Raw genomic sequence first — 27,222 nt, forward strand, 5'->3', positions numbered from 1 at the left:
AGACGATCTAGTGCAGGGAACTGTTTTAAAGGAGCGGAAGGGAGATGAACTGGGCACTTTAAACTCCAATGTCATACTTGGTTGTTTCAAACCCAGATCTGTACACTTTGCCGTGAAACAAACAGAATGAATTGGGATAAAAAGGCTATAGACAATTGCTAGGACTGAATTATCTATAAACTTTTCTAAGTGGGCAGCACCAGAGCAGCAATGTGGAAGTCTGATGGCTCCGTTCACTTGGGATGACTGTACGTTGCCTGTAAATAGACTCACGGTTAGAATAGTACCCAGTTCCAAAAAAGGAGGCTCTGTCTGCAGTTTTAGCAGGAGGGCAGTTCGACATGAGCCATACCTACCAACAGATCACCCGGGAAGGAGAGTCCAAGTGGTTTGTCTCTGTTAGGGCTCTACCAAATTCATGGGCAATGTTGGTCAGTTTCACAGTCACAGGTTTTTAAAAATCACTAATTTCATTATTTCAGCCATTGAAATGTACAAGTCCGTGGTGGTGTAATTGTAAGGATCCTGACACAAAACAGAGCTGTGAGTGGGTCGCTAGGTTTCTGGGTATGTGAGGGGGTTGTAGTACCGCCACCCTTATTTCTGGGATGCTGCTGAAGGCCAGCAGCCATCACTCTCCAGCCACTCAGCTCTGAAAGCAGAAGTGCAGAACTCAGCGTAGCATGGGGTGCTATTGCTACCCTTACTTCTGGGCAGCTGTTGGCAGGTCGCTGCCTTCAGAGCTGGGTGCCCAACCAGCAGCTGCTGCTCTCCAGCTGCCCAGCTCTGAAGACAGCATAGAAGGGTGGCAATACTGCGACCCCTAAAATAACCTTGCAACCCCCTGCAGCTCCTTTTGAGTGAGAATCCCCAGTCTGAGAAACGTCACTGTGAAATCTGTATAGTACAAGTAAAAGCACACGAAGCGGCAGGTTTTATGGTGGGAGACCAGATTTCATGGTCAGTGACGCATTTTACGTGGCCATGAATTTTGTAGGGCCCTAGTCACTGTAAATACTTACAAAGGACAGGTTAAGTATAACCAGTTGCTGTTTGGTGTATTCTCAGCCCCTGCTGTCTTCCAAAGAACACTGGGGGATTTATTCCTGGATTTATTCCCGGAGTTCCATGGGGCAGTATCCCTTGGTGTTGCACTAATCACAGGGACACAGACACAGACTCGTTCAGCAGAAGTGCTCGACAGTTAAAGGAGGCAGGTCTGACACCCGAAAAGAGGTCAGCATTCCTTTGTGGCACATGCAGTGATATCCAGTGGGCATGCTCAGGGGCTACGCCCAGTGAGAGATGAAGTAATAACAATGAGAGACGCTAGGGATATTGCCGAGCTAACGGCTTACAGAATCGCTATGGGACATCTTTGCCAGCTTGTCAATACTTCTAATGCCTCTCTGTATCTTATGCAAAAGGGGTAAATGCTATTGGACATCAGTGCAGGAACTCTATCTGCAGGCTTCTGAAGTCCCAGGCTATTGAGCTGACAAAGGACCAATACTGACGTGTAATACATCTCCTTATGGAATAGGAGCCATTTGAGCTCATCAGATGGAGGATGGGTCAGGGAAACCAACCAGGTTTGTGTCCCGGTCTCTGTCTTCTGCTTAACATCATTATTCACAGCTAGATCAAGAGGGATTAGCTGTTATCTCTGGAATGCAGAAGTTGTGTGTCTGTGTGTGCGTGTCTCTGTGCATGTGTCTGTGTGTGTCGCCCTGATGTCACTGCTTAATGAGATGGAAGCTGTGCCATAGATAACATCATCCACAAGCCAGAGATGGGCAGTGACACTCACAGCCTAGGAATGGACCATTGTAAGAAATGCAGCTGCACTAAGCCAGTTGCCTTTACCAGAGACTCACAAAAGCAACCAAAAGGAAGAGGGAGTGTTACTAATGGACTCTCTCGCGGCATCGCCAGTGACAGCATTGCAGGTAAAACCACAGACTGGTAACGATCCAGTGCTCACACATATGTGGGACCAAAGCATCCCTTCTTATCAGTGATGCAGTAACCCTAGGCCTGGCCTACACTACCCTGGGCCCTCAATCTAAATCATGCAACTTCAGCTACATAATGTACTCGCTGAGTGCGACACCCCCAGGTGCTGCTGGAATGCAAGTGTTAGCCCAGAACGATGTGCCGGGGCTCAGGGGGGATACTAGCGTTAGCCCAGATCGACGTGCCGGGGCTCAAGGGGGGATACTAGTGTTAGCCCAGAACGATGTGCCGGGGCTCCGGGGGGATACTAGCGTTAGCCCAGAACGATGTGCCGGGGCTCCGGGGGGATACTAGTGTTAGCCCAGAACGATGTGCCAGGGCTCCGGGGGGATACTAGCGTTAGCCCAGAACGATGTGCCGGGGCTCCGGGGGGATACTAGTGTTAGCCCAGAACGATGTGCCAGGGCTCCGGGGGGATACTAGCGTTAGCCCAGAACGATGTGCCGGGGCTCCGGGGGGATACTAGTGTTAGCCCAGAACGATGTGCCGGGGCTCCGGGGGGATACTAGCGTTAGCCCAGAACGATGTGCCGGGGCTCCGGGGGGGATACTAGTGTTAGCCCAGAACGATGTGCCGGGGTTCCGGGGGGATACTAGTGTTAGCCCAGAACGACGTGCCGGGGCTCCGGGGGGATACTAGCGTTAGCCCAGAACGACGTGCCGGGGTTCCGGGGGGGATACTAGCGTTAGCCCAGAATGACGTGCCGGGGCTCCGGGGGGATACTAGCGTTAGCCCAGAACGACGTGCCGGGGCTCCGGGGGGGATACTAGCGTTAGCCCAGAACGACGTGCCGGGGCTCCGGGGGGATACTAGCGTTAGCCCAGAACGATGTGCCGGGGCTCCGGGGGGATACTAGCGTTAGCCCAGAACGATGTGCCGGGGCTCCGGGGGGGATACTAGCGTTAGCCCAGAACGATGTGCCGGGGTTCCGGGGGGATACTAGTGTTAGCCCAGAACGACGTGCCGGGGCTCCGGGGGGGATACTAGCGTTAGCCCAGAACGACGTGCCGGGGCTCCGGGGGGGATACTAGCGTTAGCCCAGAACGATGTGCCGGGGTTCCGGGGGGATACTAGTGTTAGCCCAGAACGACGTGCCGGGGCTCCGGGGGGATACTAGCGTTAGCCCAGAATGACGTGCCGGGGCTCCGGGGGGATACTAGCGTTAGCCCAGAACGACGTGCCGGGGCTCCGGGGGGGATACTAGCGTTAGCCCAGAACGACGTGCCGGGGCTCCGGGGGGATACTAGCGTTAGCCCAGAACGACGTGCCGGGGCTCCGGGGGGGATACTAGCGTTAGCCCAGAACGACGTGCCGGGGCTCCGGGGGGATACTAGCGTTAGCCCAGAACGACGTGCCGGGGCTCCGGGGGGATACTAGCGTTAGCCCAGAACGACGTGCCGGGGCTCCGGGGGGATACTAGCGTTAGCCCAGAACGACGTGCCGGGGCTCCGGGGGGGATACTAGCGTTAGCCCAGAACGACGTGCCGGGGCTCAGGGGGGATACTAGCGTTAGCCCAGAACGACGTGCCGGGGCTCAGGGGGGATACTAGCGTTAGCCCAGAACGACGTGCCGGGGCTCCGGGGGGATACTAGCGTTAGCCCAGAACGACGTGCCGGGGCTCGGGGGGGGATACTAGCGTTAGCCCAGAACGACGTGCCGGGGCTCCGGGGGGATACTAGTGTTAGCCCAGAACGACGTGCCGGGGCTCCGGGGGGATACTAGTGTTAGCCCAGAACGACGTGCCAGGGCTCAGGGGGGATACTAGCGTTAGCCCAGATCGACGTGCCGGGGCTCCGGGGGGATACTAGCGTTAGCCCAGAACGACATGCCGGAGCTCAGGGGGGATACTAGCATAGAGAGGAAGGCACAGTCCCAGGAGAGAGAAAAAGGTCCACAAAGCTCTCTCTGTGGCTCTGCTCCACCTTGGGAGAGGCCAGATAGGCCCTGGACGAAGGGTGCATAAGGACTGTGCTTGGCCATCTCTGGGAGAAATGGTTGCAGATGAGTAAACGCCTGCCCCACGAATGCATGCCGCGGTGAAGTCAGCACAGAAAAAGCAAGGCTGAGCTCAGTGTCCGTGTCCGTGGTTGACCAGGACAGCTCGTTTTGGCGAACGGACGTTCTTTTACTCGCATGTAATACCAAAGACTTGGGAAGCAAAAGCACATTCAGCGTTTCACCCGCCCTTTGCGGACTGGGCAACTGGGTGCTTTCAAGAGGGATTTGGAAGCGTACCCGGAGCCATGAACAATGCAAAAGTGCCTCGTTACCAGCAACCACGTGCGAGCCTGTCCCTAGTAGGGATGTTAGTGGGACCTTCTGCATCCGCACTCAGAGGGGAAAGCTGTGAAAGAGCAAGAGCAGCAGCCTGACCCGCGTGCTGGAGAACACAGTGGCACCGTTGGAGAAGCTGTCTATACTAAGCACGTCCAGGCTGGTCTCCGGCATGGTCCTTTTGGGGGATGGCAGGGCGTGTGCTGACGCGAATCGAGGGGGAAAGGGCTGTGATGAACAACGGGGCTGTTAATGCAGAAACATTGGAATGGCCACTGGAAAAAGCCCAATCGAATTCATCCCTCAGCGCTCGCTCCCGGAAATGTGGCGAGGCTACGGCCAGGCCTGCGGGGAGCTACGGCGGGAAAAGCGTGTGGCCAGACAGCTAGCACTCCCGCATCGCCCCGTGACTGGACTGAACCACAAGCTGTTCCTGAAAATGCAGCAGCATTCTCCTCTTGCAGAGTTTGATCTGAGGCAGCTGTTTGACCCACTGTCAGCGTCCCAGTGCCTTCGGCCTGTTGCTCCGTTATGCGCTCTTTGTAATGCCTGGCCGATGCCTATTGCTGGGCCTTGTGGCCACGAGGGGGCGTGGGGAGACTGTGGAACGAGGCCATGTAGGGCTGTCTAGTACTGGCTCGCTGGAGTGGGCAAGGGCCAGAGCAGGGGCGCAGACGCACTGCGTGTGTGGCCGGACTACGGAGGGGTCACGGCTCAGGAAGCTGCTATGGCCCCAGGGCCTGCCTGCCGTGGGCCCGCTGCAGGCTCTGTGCTTGTGTGGCCCGTGGAACTGGTCATGTGTGGAAAGCTACTGGTGTGCCTCAGGTAGGCCCTGCGGCTCACACCTCCGGCGCGGCACCTGCACATGCCGCTGTAGAGCCAGGGGGAGGGCCACAGGAGGGGGTTTCTGTCACTGAAGGTGCCCCCTCCTCTATTCGGCCATCGGACTGGCTGTGACTGTGCCGTCTCCACCCCGGCAGCCCCCAGGAACTAGAGCCATTTGCACGGCAAGAGAAGAAATCCCCTGGAACACATGCAGTGCGAGCTGGCCACCCGACCGGGCCTACAGATTGGGCATGGGTGCTGCGTGGCAGCACGGAGAATCCACTCCTGGCGCCCGGCCCCGGCAACTCTGGCGCTAGGTTTGGGTTGGGAAGGAGCCGACTGGGATCCTGGTTCTGTCGCCTCTTCCCTGTAGCGTGAGGGGCAGGGGCCTGCTGACGCCATCTTGGCAAGTTCCTCCCAATCCCCTGGCAGGGGCTGCGGCTTCCCACTGTGGCACTTCAGTGCCTCCTGCTTCCTGCCTGGGCCCTGGGGTGTGAGCTGCCTTAGGGCTTGTCTTCACTGTGCCCGGGACCGGCCCTGCAGCCTCGTCCACGGATCGTATCAGCCAGCTTCCCCTTGACGCTGGAACCGCCCCAGGGCGAGGGGAGCCGCCAGCAGCGCCTGTGGGCAGCCCCTGCCCGCCATACGGCACGCAGGACGCCCTGGCGGGTCCATGGACTAGGGCTTCCCACCTGGAGCTGTGCAAATGCTAGGCCGGAGGTCAGCCCCTCCTGGCCTTAACCGCTGGGCCACTATGGCCGGGCTGCTGGTCACACCGGGGGCTGCTGGCCAGTAGCGGCCAAGCTAAGCCAGGTGAAAGGAGAATGAGTGGCACGAATATGTCACTTGCTACTTGAAGGGTGGTGGCACCCAGGAGCCCCGCGCCTGCCCCACGCCCATTGTGCCAGGTTGCTACCAACCAGCACATGGAGGAACTGGGACTCTGGATCCGTCCCACACTCGGGGGTTGCTCAGGGATGAATTCCCTTCCCTGGACCGAGAGATCGTGCTCATCACGGCAGCATGGAAGCCGGCCCTGCCATTGTGGAAGGCTTTCTGCGCGGCTGTGCTGCGCCCGTCAGTGCGGTTTAACCGGAGGGTTTTCCATTTCCCCTTTTCTGGTTTTGTAAACGGAAGATCTGAAAAGCCGGGGGCTGCCCCCGAGCTGGGCGTGTGGGTCTCTGCTGCTCAGACCTCGGTGAGATGAAAGCAAAGCGAGCCCCGTGGGGCTTCTCTCAGTGCCTCTGCCACCTCTCCTGCTCCAGACCAGACTGGCGCCCCCCGCTCCTCCCCGGAGGCCCCATGTTCGCCTTCTCAGGGACTTTCTGGCACCAGCCCTTCAGCTGGCCCATTCCAGGTCAGTCCCCCTCTTTGGTGCCTCAACTCCAGGCCACTTTCCCACAGGCTGGGGGGCGGTTACCTGGGCCGGCCCTCTACTTGGGGTCCCAGGCCAGGGGCCGACAGAGAGCAGTCATCCACAACAACTCTTTATGAATAAACTGCACTGCTGCTCCCATTCCCTGGGCCGCTTCTCCACAGCCCTGCCTTATGCAAGGTCCTGCAGCTCCTCCGGCCAGCCACCAGCTATGCTCCTCCAGCGCTAGCAGGAACCTGGACTTCCTCTGGTCCTGCAGCTCTTCTCACACTGACCTTCTGGGCCCTGCCTGCCTGCGTCCCACAGCCGCTCTAGGCAGCTCAGAGGACCCTCTCCACTGCCCTTTTCTGGCACGGGGTGTGGCACGGCCACACAGCCTGCAGAGGAGGCCTCAGGCTCGTCCACCCCATCCCAAGAACAAAAACAAAATTTCAAAGTCATAGAATTCCCTGTGGGACAGAAATTGTGTTTGTTCTAGCAGCTCTAGCGCCAGACCCGGCAGGCACTACGGAGAGATGCTGGCCAGTTGAAACCACGATCCACATTCTGTGGCGAACGGAGCGGTTAACAAACCAGGGAGCTTCGAGAGAAACATGAACATTTTGTACCCAAGAAGACACCAGACCGACGGGTGAAAGCTAGGAAAAGGGCTGGACTAAAAAGTCCCAGTGAGTAACTGTTGGAAGAGATGGCCATGGCTGCGGTAAATCCCCATGTACTTTAGGGATGTACAGGCCCCCGACATGGAGGACAAAAGGAGCAGTTGCCCCGGCACCTGGCGATTCCAAGGGCCCTGGGGCTCCTAGCTGAGGGGGCACCGTGCTGCGGGCGGTGCTGAGGTCTGCTGGCGGGAGGTGGAAAGCTGGCTGCCCTGCCCCCACTCCTTCCACCTGAGGCCCTGCCCCTTCTGGGGGCACGGAGCCAGCCCCCCCGACACACCTTGCCCGTGTCACAGGGGCTGGGGGGCTATCTGGTGACTGGATGTCACCTCGGCTCAGTGCGGTGCTCAGGGCTGGAGGGTGGACTCGATGTGCCGAACGTTCGCTTGTGGCTCTGCCTCCAGCAAGGCCTCTTGTGGAGCGTGGCCGCCTGAGCCCTCCTCCCAGCCCCATTTGGGGGAGGGGACGGGGCCCGTGGCCTGCCCGCCACTTCTACGTGACCTAGCGCGCGGCGGACGGGCTCCGCAGAGGCCGGGGGTTCTGGCGCTTGGAGATCTCTGGGCCGGTGGAACAGGCCGCCCCTCGCTCTCAGCTGAGGGAGACGCAGGGAGGGCTGCTCTGAACTTGTTGCTAGTAAGCCAGGCTCCCTCTGGGACACAAGCTCCGAAACTGGCTTCCGGAGCCTGCGGAGCGGCTGCATTACTGCAAACTGACGGGCTCTAGGACCCCGCGGAGGAACGTCACTTGAGCTGTCTTCAGACCTCCAAACTTTTCACCGCCTGTTGCTTATTCATTGGGACCTGGAGCAGTAAAACCCCCTCGGCCCAAAGGCGGGCGGGCGGGCTAGACACCGCAGCAGGGTGAAACCCGAGGCCCGGGAGACCCCGAGCGGCTCTTTTCCTGCGACCCAGCTCTGGCTTGGCCATGCAGCCGGAGGCAGAGCGGTGTGGCTCCCACCTGGGCAGGGATGGGCACAGTTAGAGCTGGTCCCATCAGGAGGCAGGCGTAGAGTCTCTGGAGAGAGGAGCAGCTGGCGGAGGCCCCCCGGATACGGCCGGTCAAGCACCCGCTCTCCTGTGGCCGCAATGACAGCCTGGAGCATGTGGGACTGGTGGGCTGTGCTGGGCTGCGGGGTCTTTCTGCTGGTGCAGGGGCAGCGGCCTCAGAGCAGCAACCCAGACGGCAGTCGGTGGCGGCAGATGATCCAGTGGGAGAACAATGGCCGGGTGTACAGCCTGCTGAACACGGGCTCCGAGTACGTGCCTGCTGGCCCTGAGCCAGTGGACGGCAGCACCAGGGTCATGCTGGCCGACACCCCCAGCAGCCATGGCAGAAGGGGGCCGGGGATCCTCAGGAGGCAAGCGCCCACCTTGCCAGTCCGGCCAGGCTCCGGCACCATCCGGGGCCAGACGCGCCACCCCTTTGGCTTTGGCCAGGTCCCAGAGAACTGGCGGGAAGGGCCCATCGGAGACAGCACCAGCTCCCAGCGGGTCAGGCCAGCCACCAGCCAGCAACGCCAGACCAGCGTGGCCGCCGCCTCCGCCTCCGCCTCCGCGTTCTCCCACTCTTCCTTTGGGCAGCCCTCCTACCCACAGCTCCCCTTCCCCCAGCCCCCTTTCGGGCACCAGGCTGAGCCCTACGACGCCCCGGTGCCCCATGCCTACGACGAGAGTTACCTGTACTACCGGAGCGCGGCAAACGGAGGGGGCGCGGTGGCAGCCGCCGCCGCCGGGGTCGGGGTCCTGTACCCCGCCCAGCCCAGGGCCCGGTTGGAGTACGGGGAGGAGCAGAATCCCTACGGAGCCCAAGGCCCCTACCCCGCACCAGAGAGGCCCTACGGCGCGGTGCCACCCCAGCTGCAGCCCGCTGATGGGCTGGACAGGCGATACTCCCACAGCTTGTATCAGGACACCGGAGCTGTCGCCGAGCACGGCTTCCCAGACCCTTATGCAGCTGCTCAGGCTCAGCAGGCCGCGGGACAGGGGGTGCCTGCTACAGACAACATCCAGCTCAGCCCGGGCTTCCCGGTGGGGGCCGGCCCCGGGTATGTCACTGACCCACGACTGGGGCGATACCCCCCGTATGGCAATGTGCCACTGGAGCCCTACATCCCGCCCCACAGCGTGGACTCCCAGCCCCCTTTCCGGAGCGTGGACCCCTATGGGGCACTGCGACCCCAACCCTACCTGCCTGTGCGGAGCCCAGAAGCCCCACAAGTGATACCTGAGAGCCAGGCCCGGATCAGCGTGGGCAGCGTTTACAGACCCCCTCAGAACGGACGGGGTGAGTCCTCGGGCCTGCAGGCCGGGGGGGAGAGGTAGGAGTGCTGCAAGGCACCTGAGCTAGCCCCACGTTACAGCCTGCCCCTTGCCAGGGACTCGCGGTGGGCAGAGCGAGCGGAGACGCCCCTGCTCCGGGCCGCTGTACGCTGGGGGTCCACCTGGGTCACAAGCCGGCCAGCTGCTCATGGCGGCCCAAGGCATCTGCTGCACTTCTGAGGAGTGGGGGTGGCTTGCCAGCTGAGCAGAGCCAGGGGGAGACATTTCTGCATGTTCGGGGGTCGGGCACACGTGGGGAAGGTGCCATTACATGCTGGTGGCTGAAGCCTCACACCTTACATAGATCAGGGTGAACTGGACAGTGAACCTGAGACTGGGGCCAGCAGCACTGCATGCAGGGGCTGAGCTGCACTGTATTCCAGGGGCCCGCTGCACTGTATTTCAGGGGCCCACAGCACTGCATGCAGGGGCTGAACTGCACTGTATTCCAGGGGCCCACAGCACTGCATCAGGGAGGGGCTGAGCTGCACTGTATTCCAGGGATCCACAGCCCTGCATGCAGGGGCTGAACTGCACTGTATTCCAGGGGCCCACAGCACTGCATCGGGGAGGGGCTGAGCTGCACTGTATTCCAGGGGCCCACAGCACTGCATCGGGGAGGGGCTGAGCTGCACTGTATTCCAGGGGCCCACAGCACTGCATCGGGGAGGGGCTGAGCTGCACTGTATTCCAGGGATCCACAGCCCTGCATGCAGGGGCTGAACTGCACTGTATTCCAGGGGCCCACAGCACTGCATCGGGGAGGGGCTGAGCTGCACTGTATTCCGAGGGCCCACAGCACTGCATTGCAGGGGTTGAGCTGCACTGTATTCCAGGGGCCCACAGCACTGCATCGGGGAGGGGCTGAGCTGCACTGTATTCCAGGGGCCCACAGCACTGCATCGGGGAGGGGCTGAGCTGCACTGTATTCCAGGGGCCCACAGCACTGCATCGGGGAGGGGCTGAGCTGCACTGTATTCCAGGGGCCCACAGCACTGCATCGGGGAGGGGCTGAGCTGCACTGTATTCCAGGGGCCCATAGCACTGCATCAAAGGGGTGAATTGTGCTGTACTCCTGGGGCCTAGCAGCACGGTACCCCGGATGTTGAACTGTGTTGTACTCCTGGGACCCAACAGAACTCCATTGAGGTGGTGGTGGTGGTGGGGGAGCTGCACTGCATTCCAGGGGCCCAGCGGCACTGCATCGGGGGGGTGAGCTGCACTGTATTCCAGGAACCTAACGGCACTGCATCAGGGAGAGGCTGAGCTGGACTGTATTCCAGCGGACCAGCGGCACTGCATCGGTGGGGGGGGGGAGGGGTCTGCATTATATTCCTGGGGCCCAGCAGCACTGCATCGGGGAGGGGCTGAGCTGGACTGTATTCCAGGGGCCCAGTGGCACTGCATCAGCGGGGGAGGGGGTCTACACTGCATTCCAGGGGACCAGTGGCACTGCATTGGCGGGGGGGTCTGCACTGCATTCCAGGGGCCCAGCGGCGCTGCATCGGCGGGGGGGGGGGGGGTCTGCACTGCATTCCAGGGGCCCAGCGGCGCTGCATCGGCAGGGGGGGTCTGCACTGCATTCCAGGGGCCCAGCGGTGCTGCATCGGCAGGGGGGGTCTGCACTGCATTCCAGGGGCCCAGCGGTGCTGCATCGGCAGGGGGGGTCTGCACTGCATTCCAGGGGCCCAGCGGTGTTGCATTGGCAGGGGGGGTCTGCACTGCATTCCAGGGGCCCAGCGGTGCTGCATCGGGGGGTGGGCTGCGCTGCATTGCGCGGGCGATGTGCGCCGTACTCCTGGGCTCAGAATCCTGCGGCGTGGGGCCCGTTCGCTGTGCTCTCCAGCTGCGGGCCAATCTGCAGTGGCACCTGTTCCTGGCTTGTGCTCTGCGCCATGTCCCGAGAGGGGCCGGGCCAGGTTGGGCTGGGCCGGGCCGTGTGGCCCTGGGCAGCCCTGCACAGTGCAGGAGGATCTGCTGTGGCGTGTGCTGCCAGGGCAGAGTAGAGCCCTGGGGGTTCCCGCGGCTTGGCCCCGGCGCTGTCGCCAGTCCCACGCTGGCGGGCTGGAACTGGAAGCGAAGCCTCGGCTGTGGGACAGGAGCCCCTGGAGTTGAACGGGTTAGATGAGCCCCTGGAAATCCAGCTCAGCAGAACCCCCCTTTAGCCCGGCCAGGCCCTCGTGGGTACTGGATACGCACGTCTGAAATGGGCTGGCTGGTGCCCTGGAGCCAAGGATCCTCCGCGCTGCCCACCCAGCCCCACCCAGGCAGCCCCTGGTCTCACCATTGGCATCAATTAGCCTCCCTTTGCCTTTCTCAGCAGATTGCACGGGGCCCTCTGGCTGGGCTGCTTGGCAGGCGTCCGTGCTGAGACCCGGCCGGGCTGTGGATTGCGGTTTCTTGCTGCTTCCCGCAGAAGCTCTAGCGTGGGGAGGAGGGCAGCTCGTAGTGCCCGTTCTCTCCCCGCGGAGCAGTCCCCTAGAGGGACTGGGCTCCGTGGTTCTCACCTCTCCTCTGTGATCTGCTCTGGCTTCCTACTGCCCTCCGCTAGTGGTGCTGGAGGTTCCCTGTCCCATGCTCGATGGCCTGGGACCTGCAGGAAAGAGACGGGCTCCATGGACCCTGTACGAGGGGAGGAGCTGCTGGGCCCTCAGCTTTGTAATGTCTCCACCACTTGGTCCAAGACATCCCATTGGCCTTCCAGGTGCTGCTGACCCAGTTCCCCAGGGCACGGCGGGGGGGGGGGGGTGCTTTGGTTTGGGCTTATTTCTGGTTGGCTGCTTTCTGCTCTGGGGCAGAAGGAAGCTGCTGTTTTCCCTTCCATGCAGCTCTGCTTTGAGTTTTCAGGCAGGTTCTCAGAGTCGTGTGGGTGCTTTGGGAAGACAGCTTGTGACGTAGTGGGGGTACTTGCTGGGCTGTGGTGACGTAGTGGGGGTACTTGCTGGGCTGTGGTGACCTCTGCTGTCTGGAGCAAGACCCAGCAGGGAAAACCTCATTATGCAAAGGTGACTCAAAAACCTGTCTGACCTGCGGCCCCCATGGGGAGAAACAAAGGGAGGTGGATGCTGCCCTGGCTGTGGGCAGGGCTGGAAGAGGGGAAGTTAGTTCCTGTCTGGAAAGCAGGGGAGAAGGAGCTGGGGAGGGGGGCTGGGACTCCCCTATCTCAAGGGGGGCACTGAGGCCTCTTAGCCCCAGTTCCTGTAACCAGATTACATCTGTGCTGCGCTGTCCTGGAGGAGCAATAAACCACCCTCAATTCCACTGGCTGGTGGAGTCTGTTTGTGCCATTTCGGGGTGCAGGAGACGGGGGACCCCCAACGCGCCGTCACACAGCTCACCGGTCAAAAGCAGCCCTAAGCATGGTCACTAATGTAGCATCCCAAGGCCTCAGCTGGGTCCCAGCCCCTGCGCTAGGGGCTGTCGCGCACAGAAGCAGGCCCTGTCCCAGGCTAAGGGGAAAGGAGGCGTGACTTGCCTGAGGTCGCAGAGTGGCTCAGTGGCGGACTCCAGGGGACAGCTCCGAGGTCTCCTGACCAGGGTCCAGCTACTCCCTCCTCTTTCTCCCCTACCGTTCAGCTGGCCAAGAGCCAAGGCTGCCCCTGAGCTTTGCTGACTGACCGAGACGGTGAGTCCCCAGGGCAGGCGTCCAGGCGGGTTTCTCCGAATCCCTGCTAGCTGGAATCACAGCGAATTGCCATTTCTATGCCTTGGAACGCTCCGTCCGTCCACCCACATCACAGCTGGGCCTGCAAGGGGCTGATGCAGCCCAGGCCACTCGCTGTGCTGGTTACATCCCCTTGTATCCGAGCAGTCGGACCACTGGGTTGTGGGAGCTGTGTCTTGTGCACCGTGCGGGCCTCTCCCTCTCTCCTGCACCTGCACAGCCAAATGCTCCGTGAGCCCGCCCTCCCTCACCCTGGCACATGCTCAGGGCCAAACCAAACGCCACCCTTTCAGCTGCTAGGGTCAGTCCTTGTTGATTTCTATTTAAGTGCAAGCTGGCCCCTTCCTCTGCAGTCCACTCCTCCTGACTCCTTCTGTTAGCGGGACATTGTAGTCCCATGCTGGCAATGCCACGGTAGCGTCCACGTTAGTGTGGGACTGGCGCTCGCAATGCTACAATGGTGGTGCCGACAGAGGCCTGCTTCTCTCCCTGAGAGCTCACAGCAGCTCACTATAGCCAAGGTGCTGATGTTTGTTAGCCCCATCCTGTAGCCACGGAAAGTGGCACAGGGAGGCAAAGTGATTGCCCTGAGTCACAAAGTCAGGGCAAAGAGCTCGTTCTATGAAGGATGACGCCTTTTGTCCACAGAGTTCTGTCGACAGAGGGTGCTATTGCATCCACACTGGGCTTTTCAAAAGGGACCATCTAGATCCTCTGTCGAGAAAGCGACTGGCTTTGTCGACAGAACTGGCTGGAGTCTAGACGCTCTTTGTCGACACAGCCTCTGTCGACAAAAGCCTAGTCTAGGGCTACGTCTAAATTACATGGCTCCGTCGACAGAGCCATGTAGATTCGTGTACTCGAAAAAGGGAAATGAAGCAGTGATTTAAATAATCGCCGCTTCATTTACATCAAAATGGCCGCCGCGCTGTGCCGAGCAGCTGTTTGGCGGCACAGCAGGGCAGTCTGGATGCGCCGCGGTCAACACCAAAGGCATTTGTCGACCTCCCCAGTAAACCTCATCGCACAGCCCTTGTCAACTGCCCCGGTAAACCTCATTCCACGAGACATAACAGGGCGGTTGACAAGGGCTTCCCTTGTTGACCGCAGAGCGTCCAGACTGCCCCGCTGTGCCACCAAACAGCTGATCGCCACAGCGCAGCGGCCATTTTGATGTAAATGAAGCGGCGATTATTTAAATCGCTGCTTCATTTCCCTGTATCTAGAAACCTCATCTACATGGCTCCGTCGACGGAGCCGTGTAGTCTGGACACACCCTAGGTGTGCGCCTCAAGTCACGCCTTTCGGCTGGCACTATTTATGTGACGTCACTAACGGCCAGCCCATCAGTTTGACCCAGTTCCCTAATGTGTTTTGTTTCTTTTCTTATCTTTGTTGTGAGCATGAGCATTCCAGGGACCGGTCTCCGAAGGAACTTCCCTAGTGTGTCCTAAGATACCCAGCCAATGTCTCTTGATTTCGACAAATTTCCTATCTGCTTATGCCAAATGTTTGCTTCAGCAAATCCATGGAGTTATGGGATACTTTGTATAAGTGAAGACGCTTATGATATAGGTGGTTTTAGCTAATGTTACTAGTGCTTAATGGATACCGGAGTACCATACATGGTGCAGATAATTCATGTTATTAATATGCTAGCCAGCCCTATTAGTCAACACAAGGGTCTCTCAAAGACAAGGGTGAAACTTCAGAGTTTCAGGAAAGGCTCTCACTCATGACTGCCAGAGATGTCCAAAATGAATTCTGAAACTGTCTGAAATGGGCATCTTTGGGATTTCCTTCCTACAGCAAAGCCTGCATTCAGAGTCACTGAGCATCACAACCCTCTTGGGATTCAATACAATCTGGACTTCAAGAGAGCCCAGACTGACTTAGGGTTCAGCTCTGAAGAAGGTGAATCTCTCGTAGCCACGGAGATTCACTCTGAGCCTTCAGGGTAGAGTTATGTGAATAACTGATATTTTGGTTTAGTGGTCAAACCAAAAATTCCGGAAAAATCATTTGGGGTCAACTCAAAATACCTTTTCCCTGTGAAACAAACCACAACCCCTTCATTTAGATCAAACAAAACAGTTTGACTTGAAATATTTTGTTTTGACTTTGGGAGGTTTCCCTTATTAATGAAAGATGCTGTGCAATCCCAAACAAAAGCATTTTTTCTGATCAAAATGTTTCATTTCAAAAATATCAAAATGAGACATTTAGACTTTCTCAGCATTTTCCCCTGTCCCTGCTCCCTCCCCCTCACCTTCCCGCCAGCCAGCTTGGCAATTTCAACTGGAATTTGCAAAATATTTTGGTCAACAAAAATGTGCATTTTTTCAGAAGGAAAAAAAAAAGTGTTTTAGCTGATGATTGTTGGCCAGTTCTTGTGTCAGCACATGGCACTCAAGGCAAAAGTCAATGAGGAGTAAACATACCCATGACCTAGTGCTGAGGGGAAGGGTCACAGCAGGCCCAGCCAACCGGCTCTACTGATCATGTTGTCCAAAAATCTCCACGGGGCCTACTGTAACCCTCCAACAGTCCAGCTGGCTGGTCAGCTCTGGGTGGAGGGAGGAGGCCGGGCTAGGACAGAGTCAAGTGACTCCAGGAGGAACTGAACTAGAGTAGCTCAGGCCTGGTTTCTCCCATTGGCTACAAAGTTCACTGAAATTGCTGAATCTAAACTTCACCCTGGCCTTCTCCTTTGGCCTGGACAGAGCAGTCGGGGCCCAGCAACACAGTGCAACAGTAGCCACGTGGTCCAAACCGGAGGTGATGACACCGTAGCCCTGTAGACCTGTCCCTGATTTAATTCAAGGCCCTCCTACGCAAGCAGCAAAAAATTGCCTGGATGTCTGAGAAACCTTCTAGGCATCCCTGTGGTGTCCATTCCAGCTTGGACGTTATTGATGGTGGCCCAGCAACTCTTCCCAGCACACCTTTCCCTCCCTCCCACCTGCCCCATATGCCATGAACTCGCTGGGTGGGATTTTGAAACTATAGAAAAGAATAAAATTTTCAGACATGTGGATGAATATAATCTGTTGGGGGGAAGTCAACATGGTTTCTGTAAAGGGAAATCCTGCCTTACTGATCTGCTAGAGTTCTTTGTGTGGGTCAACAAACATGTGGACAAGGGGGTCCAGTAGATATAGTGTACGTAGGTTTGCAGAAAGCCTTTGACAAGGTCCCTCACCAAAGGCTCTGAAGTTAAGTAAGTTGTCATGGGGTAAGAGGGAAGGTCCTTTTGTAGACTGATGACCGGTTAAAAGACAGGAGACAAAGGGTAGGAATAAATGGTCAGTTTTCCTATTCAGCCTATTTATAAATGATCTAGAGAAAGGGGTAAGCAGTGAGGTGGTAAAATTTGCAGATGATCCCAAACTGCTCAAGAGAGTTAAGACCAAAGCAGACTGGGAAGAGCTTCAAAAAAATCTCACCAAACTAAGGGTGTGTCTAGACTACATGCCTCCTTCGACGGAGGCATGTAGATTAGCCAGATCGGAAGAGGGAAATGAAGCCGCGATTAAAATAATCGCGGCTTCATTTAAATTTAAATGGCTGCCCCGATCTGCCGATCAGCTGTTTGTCGGCAGATCGGGACAGTCTGGACGCGATGTGCCGACAAAGAAGCCTTTCTTCATCGGCACAGGTAAACCTGGTTTCACGAGGCTTACCTGTGCCGATGAAGAAAGGCTTCTTTGTCGGCGCGTCGCGTCCAGACTGCCCCGATCTGCCGACAAACAGCTGATCGGCAGATTGGGGCAGCCATTTAAATTTAAATGAAGCCGCGATTATTTTAATCGCGGCTTCATTTCCCTCTTCCGATCTGGCTAATCTACATGCCTCCGTCGAAGGAGGCATGTAGTCTAGACACACCCTAAGTGACTGGGCAACAAAATGGCAAATGAAATGTAATGTGGATAAATGTAAAGTAATGCACATTGGAAAAAATAACCCCAACTATACACACAAAATGATGGGGATTAATTTGGCTACAACTACTCAAGAGAGAGATCTTGGAGTCACTATGGACAGTTCTCTGAAAAAATCCATTCTGTGTGCAATGTCAGTCAAAAAAGCAAACAGAATATTAGGAATAATTTAAAAAGGGTTACAGAATAAGACAGAGAATATCTTATTGCCTCTGTGTAAAAACCATGATACGCCCACATCTTGAATACTGTACAGATGTGGTCGTCTCATCTAAAAAAAGATATATTGGCATTGGAAAAAATTCAAAAAAGGGCAATAAAAATGATGAGGGGTTTAGAACAGGTCCCATATGAAGAGAGATTAAAAAGACTGGGACTTTTCAGCTTAGAAAAGAGGAGACTAAGGGGGGATATGATAGAGGTCCATAAAATCATGATTGGTATGGAAAAAGTGACTAAGGAAAAGTTATTTACTTATTCCCACAATATCAGAACTAGGGGTCACCAAATGAAATTAATAGGCAGCAGGTTTAAAATAAACAAAAGGACATTTTTCTTCACTCAGCGCACAGTCAACCTGTGGAACTCCTTGCCAGAGGATGTGGTGAAGGCTAGGACTTTAACAGGGTTCAAAAAAGAGCTAGATAGATTCATGGAGATTAGGTTAATCAATGGCTATTAGCCAGGATGGGTAGGAATGGTATCCCTAGCCTCTGTGTGTCTGGAGGTGGGTGACGGGAGGGATCACGTGAGGATTGCCTGTTGTATTCCCTTCCTCTGGGGCACCTGGCATTGGCCACTGTCGGCAGACAGGGTACTGGACTGGATGGACCTTTGGTCTGACCCAGTCTGGCCATTCTTATGTTCTTATGACTCCACTTTGTACCTTGTGTGGGTGTCTTCAGCTTAGGAAGAAAACTAACCTGTGCTGAGATGCCGTGACTGGAAAATCCCAGCCTTCATGGGCATGGCAGCGTGAAGCATGTGTTGGTGCTTGTGATCAGATGCCTCCGTGTCCGTGTTTCATGCAAGCAGCGCTGAACAAAGGGCTAATTTTATGAGCTTGACCTCATTTCCTTCTGGCCTGGCTCCAGGGGCTCCAGGGGCTGCAGAGGCAAAGGGGAGCTGCGTGTGTATATTCTTGTCAACTCGCAATACTGAACACATGTGAATTTTCTAAAATAAACGCAACCCCCCATTCTTTGGTCCATTTACCCCAGCTCTTGTTTTACTCTCTCTCTCTCTGCTGCTAACATCCTCTCTGCTGTCAGTGTTTTCCTCTTCCCCATCCCTTCTCTTTCTCCTTCCTTTTACCTCAATATTTATTTCCAACACTTGTTTTACTTTCTCCGTTGCATCTTCTTTCTCGTGCACTCCATTGGCTGCCATTTGTGTCTGTCTCCTGTCTCCTTCCTTCCTTCTCTCCTCTAACATCTTTTCACTGAAAACCCACTCCCAGGTTTTGCTCATCTGTCTGTAAGCAATCCAGACAAAGATCCACCAGGAATGTATGACTTGGAGAACTGAAACAATAACAAGAAAAGAAACTTGTGAGATTACAAAAATGTTGACAAATCTGGTGTTTTTCTTTGCTTTCTGGTTGTTCTCAGGCTTTTCTCTGAGACAAGAACTAGAAACTTACTTGAAAGAAATTAAAATGTCATCCCATGATTCCAGGAGCTGGAGATTTCAAACAAACTCTAATGATCATGAGACTTGGGCTAGAATTGTGAGAACGGACAGCACGGCCCCTCTCTCCAGGGGATTGTTCATAAGCGACCACAGTCTTCCCAGGAAGGCTTTCTCCATCAGCGGACCAGTTGGCCAGGGGGCTGGTATAGGTGCAGGATTGTTTGATTGTGATGTCCAGGAGCCAAACACCATCCCAGTCTTCCCCCAGTTCCCATCTCCTTCCCCTAACAGCAGGCAGACCAAGCCTATGGCTCCTGCAGGGCAGCTGCTCCCGAGGGGAGCTGGGGCAGGCGTGCTCATGGTGTGATCGCAGGGTGTGTGGACATACAGAGCTAGCTAGCTCAGCTGCAGGAGCAGTGCCGCTGGGGCAGCTCTCGGACGCTCACAGCCCACCTGAGGGCATCCTGGCTGACACATGCACTGACGGGGCCTTCTTCCACGGGGTCAGGCATCCATCCCACGGCCTGGCGGGGGGCTCTCGGCGAGGCCTGGCCGCTCCGCGCGGCGCAGTCCCTTCCCTTGCCTCCACATGGCTCTGATTAGATGGATTTTCCTGTCTGTATGCAGGTCACCTAGCAACCATTCAGCCCAACAGAGTTGTCTTGGTTTCCCACAGGGATCCGTGTTCACTCTGTGGGCGGCTTGCTTGGGAGGGCTGGGGCTTTCTTCACATGTACTGCCACATGTGAGTTCAGCGTGCCAGGGGAATAACAGGCCCCCTCCCTCCCTTGCTCTCTCGCGCTCATGGGTCCTTCCCCTGAGCCCGGCGCCCTTCCTCTCACACTGCACAGGAGTGCCAGGCCCCGCACTTCCATTCTGGCTGAGCTCAGAATCCCTGGGCAGCTTCCATGGGGGAAGCCAGGCTCCTCCTGGGCCCGCTGCAAGCAGAGCAGAGCGGCCCGTGCCCCGAGGTACCGGTGTTCCCGCATGGCGGGGGCGGGGTGTGCCGCTACCGGCAGGCTTCCCCACTTCTTCCCCTGGCCGGATCGCAAAGCCATTCGCAACACTGGCGAATGCACCGTGGGCGAGGTGGGGCCGGGTCTATTCCCATTCCCAGAGCATGCGCCACGGCAGCAGGGCTGGACATGGACTCTCGGGGCCCTTGTTCCAAACCTTCCTCCGGAAGAGCAACTCCAGCTCTTTCCATCAGCAAGTGCAAGTCAGTTTACAAAGAGGCTTAGTTGTGCCATCCAGGGCCAGCCTTAAGGACAATGTCCCCCTGGCCCGTGTGGGTGCAGTGCTCCTATTGTCCCTGGCCCCCATGTCTCCTCTCCTTGTCCCCACCCCCCGCACTCCCCTCCCACCTGCATCGTGTCCCCGTGCCCCTCAGCCCTGCACCCACATACAGAGAGTGACCCAGCTGCACGGAGCATCTGGCATAGCCACTCGCTCCTCTGCCTGCCCCCAGGGCCAGGACTGACACCAGGGCGCCTCCCCCACCTGGGCTGCGTAAGCGCCACTCACGGCCCTTGGGGACCAGAGGAGCAATGGGGGAGCAGTATCTGTGCAGCACTGCTTGTCCCCCACCCCAGTCCTGTGCCAGGAGGAAACAGGGAGAAGTCTGGGCCACATCTGCCCAGCTCTCCCCTGCCGGTGCGGAGCAGTTTCTGACTTTACACTGGCAGTGCACACCTCTGTGCTGCCTTGGCCCTGTGCCCGGGGCCCACCCCTAGGGCCCTGCCACTGTTCCCCTTTGACAGAGGGGAAACTGAGGCATGGGGCAGTGAAGGAAGTAGCTCAACATCCCACACGGACCACTGGGGGTATGTCTACACTACCACCCTAGTTCGAACTAGGGTGGTTAATGTAGGCAACCGAAGTTGCAAATGAAGCCTGGGATTTAAATATCCCGGGCTTCATTTGCATCTTGCCAGGCGCCGCCATTTTTAAAGCCCCGGTTGTTCAGACTCCGTGCCCACGGCTACACACAGCACGGAGTAGGTAGTTTGGATTAGGCTCTCTAATCCGAACTACCATTACTCCTTGTGGAACAAGGTGTACCAGTAGTTCGGATTAGAGAGCCTAATCCAAACTACCTACTCCGTGCCGCGTGTAGCCGCGGGCACGGAGTCTGAACAACCGGGGCTTTAAAAATGGCGGCACCCATTTGAAGATGCAAATGAAGCCCGGGGTATTTAAATCCCAGGCTTCATTTGCAACTTTGGTTGCCTACATTAACCACCCTAGTTCGAACTAGGGTGGTAGTGTAGACATACCCTGGGAGAGCTGGGAATTGTTAAGAAAATGGTGGGTAAATGTTGATAACATTTTCACAAAGTGTTTCCCCTTTGGCTGAGCTACCATGTGCGGTGAGGCTGCCAATTGCTTCCTTTTACTAGCAGTGAATTAGAAAGAAAGAAAGAAAGAAAGAAAGAAAGCGAACTGAGTTGAATGACCCTTGTAAGATGTGTACATCCATTACTAGTGTTCTCAAAACCAGTCGAGGTTCTTGTGCATGTAAACTTGATAGTGGCTTAAGCCACAAGTTCTATATTCAGTGATTAGTCAAATATGTTGAGGGTTCTTGAACAAAAGCCCGAACCTGCCTTTCGCCTCGGTGCTTTCTCAGACAGAACTCCAGTCGGCAGAGCAGGTCATGTAGCCTAGCCCTTGAAAGCAACCCTACAATAACCAAACAAACTCATGCGATGAGCAACCCTACAATAATAAACCCTTCTTCCCCGGCCAACTAGCATGCACAGCCCGGCACTACTGAGGGATCAGAGTAACAAGTCAGGAGTGCGGTGCTGCCGCAACAAGGCAGGGTGCTCTGGCCAGTGCTTTGGAGCAGCCCTACAATAACAAGGCAGTTCGGGGGAGGGGAGGGCCCATGCTGGCAAAGGAACCCGATTGCTGTCTCAAGTTTCCAAGACGAATTATACACATCAGTGAAAAGGAAACGTTTTTGTAAATAATGACCAATCCCCTGGCAAGGGTCCTGGAGGCGCAGCTCATCGCGGGAGAAGGCTGGGGCAAAGCACGGCAGCTTAGCCCGGGCTCTTCCCTTTCTCTGGTCTTTGTAGGGAGCAGCTTCTTTCGAAACAACAGTTGCTCCCCTTGATGCCTTCTCCTGGCCTTTGTTTGCAGCCCCTTGTGCATTACATCACCAGCGATGACCAAGCAGAGAGGCAGGAAACACGATCCAAGCTAGTGACGTGATCTCTCCAGGGAAGCCAGCCGAGAAACAAGAAGGCATTGTTCTCTGGGAAAACCCGCGCCGGACCTGCTCCAGTTCCCATTGAAACGGGTGGAACGGTTCCCACCGACTCCTGCGGGAACTGGAGCAGGGCTGAAGTCTGGAATCCGGCACACCCCCTGCAGCACAGAAGGGTCCTGCCCTGACGCAGGCAGAGGGTCAGCCTCGCGCAGCTCCCTCGGACAAACGACCCCACTGTCGGGTGCTTCCCGGGGCTGCCCTGCTGTGGGAGTGGGCTGCAGTCGTCCCGGGAGGCCAGTGCCCCGAGGAAGGCCTGGCTGCACTCGGCAAGGCACTCGCCACTTTTCAAGTTACACCCTGACCAGCTGCCCCCGAGACACGGGAATGCAGGAGCCCAGGGAGATGGGGGCCGGTGACCAGCTTCCCCCGAGACACGGGAATGCAGGAGCCCAGGGAGATGGGGGCCGGTGACCAGCTGCCCCCGAGACACGGGAATGCAGGAGCCCAGGGAGATGGGGGCCGGTGACCAGCTGCCCCCGAGACACGGGAATGCAGGAGCCCAGGGAGATGGGGGCCGGTGACCAGCTGCCCCCGAGACACGGGAATGCAGGAGCCCAGGGAGATGGGGGCCGGTCTGCAACTGCACGTCTGGGGGGGGCCTGCCCCTTGGAGAAGGGAAATGGCCTAGGGCAGGGGTTCCCAGTCATTTCGGGCATGCAGAGCCCTTTTCAATCTGGTAACATTTCCAGACCCCCCGGGGGCACCATGTCCCTTGGCTGCGCTGCTTCCTCAGCCATCCCCTGCCCATCCACAGAGGGGCTATGGGGCCAAGGGCAGGTCCTGCCCCAGCTCTCCACCCTTGGCCAGGCACAGAGCCCTGGGGAGACCAAACAAGGAAAGGCAAAGGAAGGGTCAGGCCCACCACGGGATTGGAGCGCAAACGGCAGCGCAGCTGGTGGTGGGAGGACCAATGGTGCCTCCCGGGGTATCGAGATCCCATCCCAAGGGCAGGAGGCAGCGAGCAGCTGATCACGAAGGGCGAGAATTGCCTGGTGGAAAGTCCCAGTCCCACGGTGGGCCCAATCCTGACTTTTCTTTCCCTCTCCTTTCCTAAACTGTCCACAGACCCCTAGAGTGCCGTCATGGGCCCGCGGGGTCTGCGGACCACAGGTGGGAGCCACTGAGCTATATGCTTCACGACACTCCCACGAGGGGGGCTAGGGTTGCCAGATGGTTTCAGCAAAAATCCCGGACACACTGGACATGACGTCCCAATCTACATCCCATCTGAGTTAGAAAATCCCGGACAGTTCTGTTTTTTCCGTTTGTTTCCCGAACAAAAAGCTCAAACACTGGACTGTCTGGCCCAAAACCGGACCCCTGGCAGCCCTACGGGGGACATCTGGGAGTAGCCAAACCGTCCAACACCTTTAGAGCAGGGGTTGGTGGCCACTCCCAGGATTAGATGTGTCCCAATAGTGTGACGATCGCTTCACTTGTGCTCGGTTAGCCCTAACCCATCCCAATGGAATGCACCCTAAAGTCTCATGGCTGGCTTTGTGGATTGCTATCATAGGCCCTCGACCACAAACCCCAGGCGGGATCCGGGTTTTCTGGTGATCACAGATCCCTTTTCCAAATGGGGGAGGCTTTTCCGCCGAAAAGCAACACCGCAAAGGCCGCGGCCAAAGGGCTGGTGGAGCAAAGCTCCTCCCGCGGAGGCAGAATCAGACCAGGGATCGCACGTCACAGGGCACTTTTCCGAAGACTGAGTCCAGCAGCGGCCCCACATCCCCTCCCGACCACTGTCGTCTGGGATGGTCGAACTATAAAAATGCTGGTGAGGAAACTGGTTGATGCCAATGGGAACAATTAGGATTCCCCGATGCCCATAGCCCTCCTGGCCCGCAGAGCAGCCCCCGCCGTGTCTACTGAGTGCGAGGCCGCCTGAACAGCTCACCTGGCACACTAGTGGCGCTCAGCTGGAGGGAGTTGGACGCCCTGCACAATCTGCGAGAACACTCCAATCAGACTCACTCGCCGGTAGCTGCCAAACTGGAAACACCCGAGGCAGGCCAAGGTCCACTCTGATAAGAGCCAGAGAGAGAACGCTTGGGAGGTTGGAGTCTGGTGATGTTACTGTCTCAGAAAGCCCCCAAACACGGGCTGTGTAAGCGGTGGATCGGGCCTTTCCGAATCCGCGGCAACCCCAGCGCGGCAGCGTGCAGGATGACAGTAGCGGGGAACAGGCGCAGAGGAGAGGAAAAGCTCCATCCATCACCTAGGTGGGTGGTTTTCAACCCCTTTTGTATAAAGTACCCCTTTTTCAAAAAACCCCATAAGTCCCCCCAGTACCTGCAGTTGTCAGACACACACATTTTTTTCTACTCTTGCAACACATTTGTTTAAGCAACTTAATTGTAGCCGGGTGGGCGAAGAGATTTTTGGGTGTAAGAAATACACAAATAATTAAGCGCTGTAAAACTTAAAACAAAAATTCTGTTTTCTCCCAATTTCAGTTGCGTTGATCCCCTCTCCCCCGACGTCTCTCCAGTGCCCCTTAGGGTGCTCGTGCCACTGGCCGAGAAACACTGCCCAGTCCCCAGGCGCCCTGGTGGCGTTGGAGCCAGCCGACCGCAGGTTGCTGACTCCAGTCATGAAACGGACGATTATTCTTAACCCCAGGCGACAAGTGCTCCTTCGGCGTCTCGACCGCCCGGTGGCCCGCTGCTCGTGGCCCAGGGTTCCAGCTCCTGAGGTTACAAAGGAGGAAGGGGCTGCACTGGCTCTGATTCCTGCCATTGACCTTTTGGGAGCCCCGGCTTAGTCCTTGCCCCACGGGTGCTCAACCTGTACTCTGCCCCAAGTCCCCTGCCCCACCTGTCCCCAGTCCGCCCCCTGCCAGGCTGCGGGTAGGTGCCAAGCACCCATTGAGTCTTTTCCGTGGGTGCTACAGCCCTGCAGTACCATGGAGTTCATGCCTATGCCCCTCCCCTTTCCTGTTTAGCTTTGGCAACATCTGAATCCTGCCGCCCTTGGGGTGCAAAGGAAAGTCCCTCGTGGCCCTTCCCCTCTTCTCACAGCATGGTGAGCTCCCTGCTTGCCATCTCCCGGGCTCTTCTCCTCGGACACCGCAGCCAGGTCCGGTGCTAAGCTCCAGCAGCACATTCCCCAGTGGGCCTCTCTGCCCGGCAGCTCCGTCCGGAGCCATGGCGGCACCCAGGCCTAGAACGCAGCCTCGGTTCCGCTCCAGAGTCCTGCGAAAGCACCCCAAGTGGTGCGATCTACCCAACAAGCAAAGGGCTCAAAGCTTCCTTCGCTGGCTCCAGTCCACCGCTACCACGGCTGTTCATCCAGCACCTTTCCTGGCCAATCAGCTCACTTACAAACGAATCACGAAACAGCAGGAACTGACGCCTGGGGCTGCCTCCCCAGCCAGGCCAGCACAAAGGCAGCTGCTATCGCTGCTGGTTTGCAAGCGAAAAGTAGCCACAATCCAAGGCAAGTTAGAAGGGTAACCCAGCCAATGGGATGTGCCTTGTAATCAGTCCCCGGAGGCCAGAGGGAGCAGCCAGCCTTTGAAAATGTAAGGGGAGGGGGAGCAGGCAGGGTTTCCATCTTTAGCTGAAATTCAAAAACTGGGCCGTCACCAAGGAAATCAGGAGCAGCTGCCTCCAGGCCTGAGAATGCTGCTGGGTCAGCCTCACCTGAAAGTGGCCGGTGGGGTTTCCGGTTTTTCTCAGGTCAGCCTCACCTGAAAGTGGCCGGTGGGGTTTCCGGTTTTTCTCAGGTCAGCCTCACCTGAAAGTGGCCGGTGGGGTTTCCGGTTTTTCTCAGGCCAGCCTCACCTGAAAGTGGCCGGTGGGGTTTCCGGTTTTTCTCAGGTCAGCCTCACCTGAAAGTGGCCGGTGTGGTTTCTGGTTTTTCTCAGGCCAGCCTCACCTGAAAGTGGCCGGTGGGGTTTCCGGTTTTTCTCAGGTCAGCCTCACCTGAAAGTGGCCGGTGGGGTTTCCGGTTTTTCTCAGGTCAGCCTCACCTGAAAGTGGCCGGTGTGGTTTCTGGTTTTTCTCAGGCCAGCCTCACCTGAAAGTGGCCGGTGGGGTTTCCGGTTTTTCTCAGGCCAGCCTCACCTGAAAGTGGCCGGTGTGGTTTCCAGTTTTTCTCAGGTCAGCCTCACCTGAAAGTGGCCGGTGTGGTTTCCGGTTTTTCTCAGGCTGCATCTCTATCTTTTGCAGGCCTTCCTGACTTAGTGCCCGACCCCAACTATGTCCAGGCCTCCACCTACGTCCAAAGAGCTCACCTCTACTCTCTCCGCTGTGCTGCTGAGGAGAAGTGCCTCGCCAGGTAAGGGGGGACTCCGTGTTGCCAGCTCCTGTGATTACATCATGCCTTTCGTGCTATGTGGGGTCCCCTGGAGTCAGGTGCTAGGGGAGAATCAGAACTTCCCTTTATAAGAGAGGGTTCTAGTCCTCATGGTTGCAGAGAAAAGCTTGAAACCGTGAAATGTGAAGGCTCAGAAAATGAAGACAAAGAACAAGAATCCATTTTTTTTTCAGTCTCATGAATGTTAAGACAATCTCATGATGTTTGAGTGTCTGGAGATCATGATACTGATGTTCCTGCCTTGAGGTTAAAGATGGGCCAGTCAAAAATCTGGTTGAATCTGGAAAGTTCTTGGGCCCATAGATCAGGTGGGTAATTAAGAATTGCATGGTTCTGGCTAAATTGTTTGGAGATACTGCAATGACATTTCCGCTTCTGGTGCCAGCTATGAACTCAGAAGTGTGCAAACGTGCGGCTGGCAAAGGCAAGGACCACTAGGAGAGAATGAGTCTGAGGCTGGTTGTTTTATTGTTGGACAGGCCCTCTCCTGCATACGCCCAGAGTCCCAAGATGGGTCAAAATTACAATGAAAACTTCTGCTAGTAGCAAAAATTGAGGTATAACAAAAATATTTTACAGAAAAATTGTGTTGTCACCCATTTTTTTTCAATGGCATTGTGAAGGAAAAGCTCCAAAACAATGCTTCAGAATGCTCAGTGACAATCCATTTTTGCTTTGTCTGCTGACTTCTGTTCACCCAATTGTCATTTGTGCTTCTGAAAATCTCCCCCCGTTCATGGTGGGTACAGTGGAACCCTAGAATCCTAGGGCTGGAAGGGACCTCAGGAGTCACTGAGTCCAATCCCCTGCCCAAGGCAGGACCAACCCCACCTCAACCACCCCAGCCAGGGCTCTGTCAAGACGGGACTTAACACCCCAAGGGGTGGAGATTCCCCCCTCCCTAGGGAACCCAGCCC

The 27,222-nt window shown here is 56.8% G+C and overlaps 2 protein-coding genes across 2 annotated transcripts in view; both read left to right on the plus strand.

Moving 5' to 3' along the window:
- Positions 1 to 26,266, plus strand: part of TBC1D21 (TBC1 domain family member 21) — a 71,778-nt gene extending 45,512 nt beyond the window's left edge. Inside the window, exon 12 of the mRNA XM_075897577.1 lies at positions 26,158 to 26,266. The gene's annotated coding sequence lies outside the window, so the exon portion shown is untranslated. The remainder of the gene's footprint in view (positions 1 to 26,157) is intronic.
- LOXL1 (lysyl oxidase like 1) overlaps positions 7,918 to 27,222 on the plus strand; it is a 29,043-nt gene continuing 9,738 nt past the window's right edge. Inside the window, exons 1-2 of the mRNA XM_014573149.3 lie at positions 7,918 to 9,433; positions 26,158 to 26,266. Coding sequence (XP_014428635.2) covers positions 8,236 to 9,433; positions 26,158 to 26,266 — 1,307 coding nt within the window. The 5' untranslated portion in view covers positions 7,918 to 8,235. The remainder of the gene's footprint in view (positions 9,434 to 26,157; positions 26,267 to 27,222) is intronic.

The sequence above is a fragment of the Pelodiscus sinensis genome, chromosome 14 (genome assembly GCF_049634645.1).
Source record: "Pelodiscus sinensis isolate JC-2024 chromosome 14, ASM4963464v1, whole genome shotgun sequence".
NCBI classification, from domain to species: Eukaryota; Metazoa; Chordata; order Testudines; family Trionychidae; genus Pelodiscus; species Pelodiscus sinensis.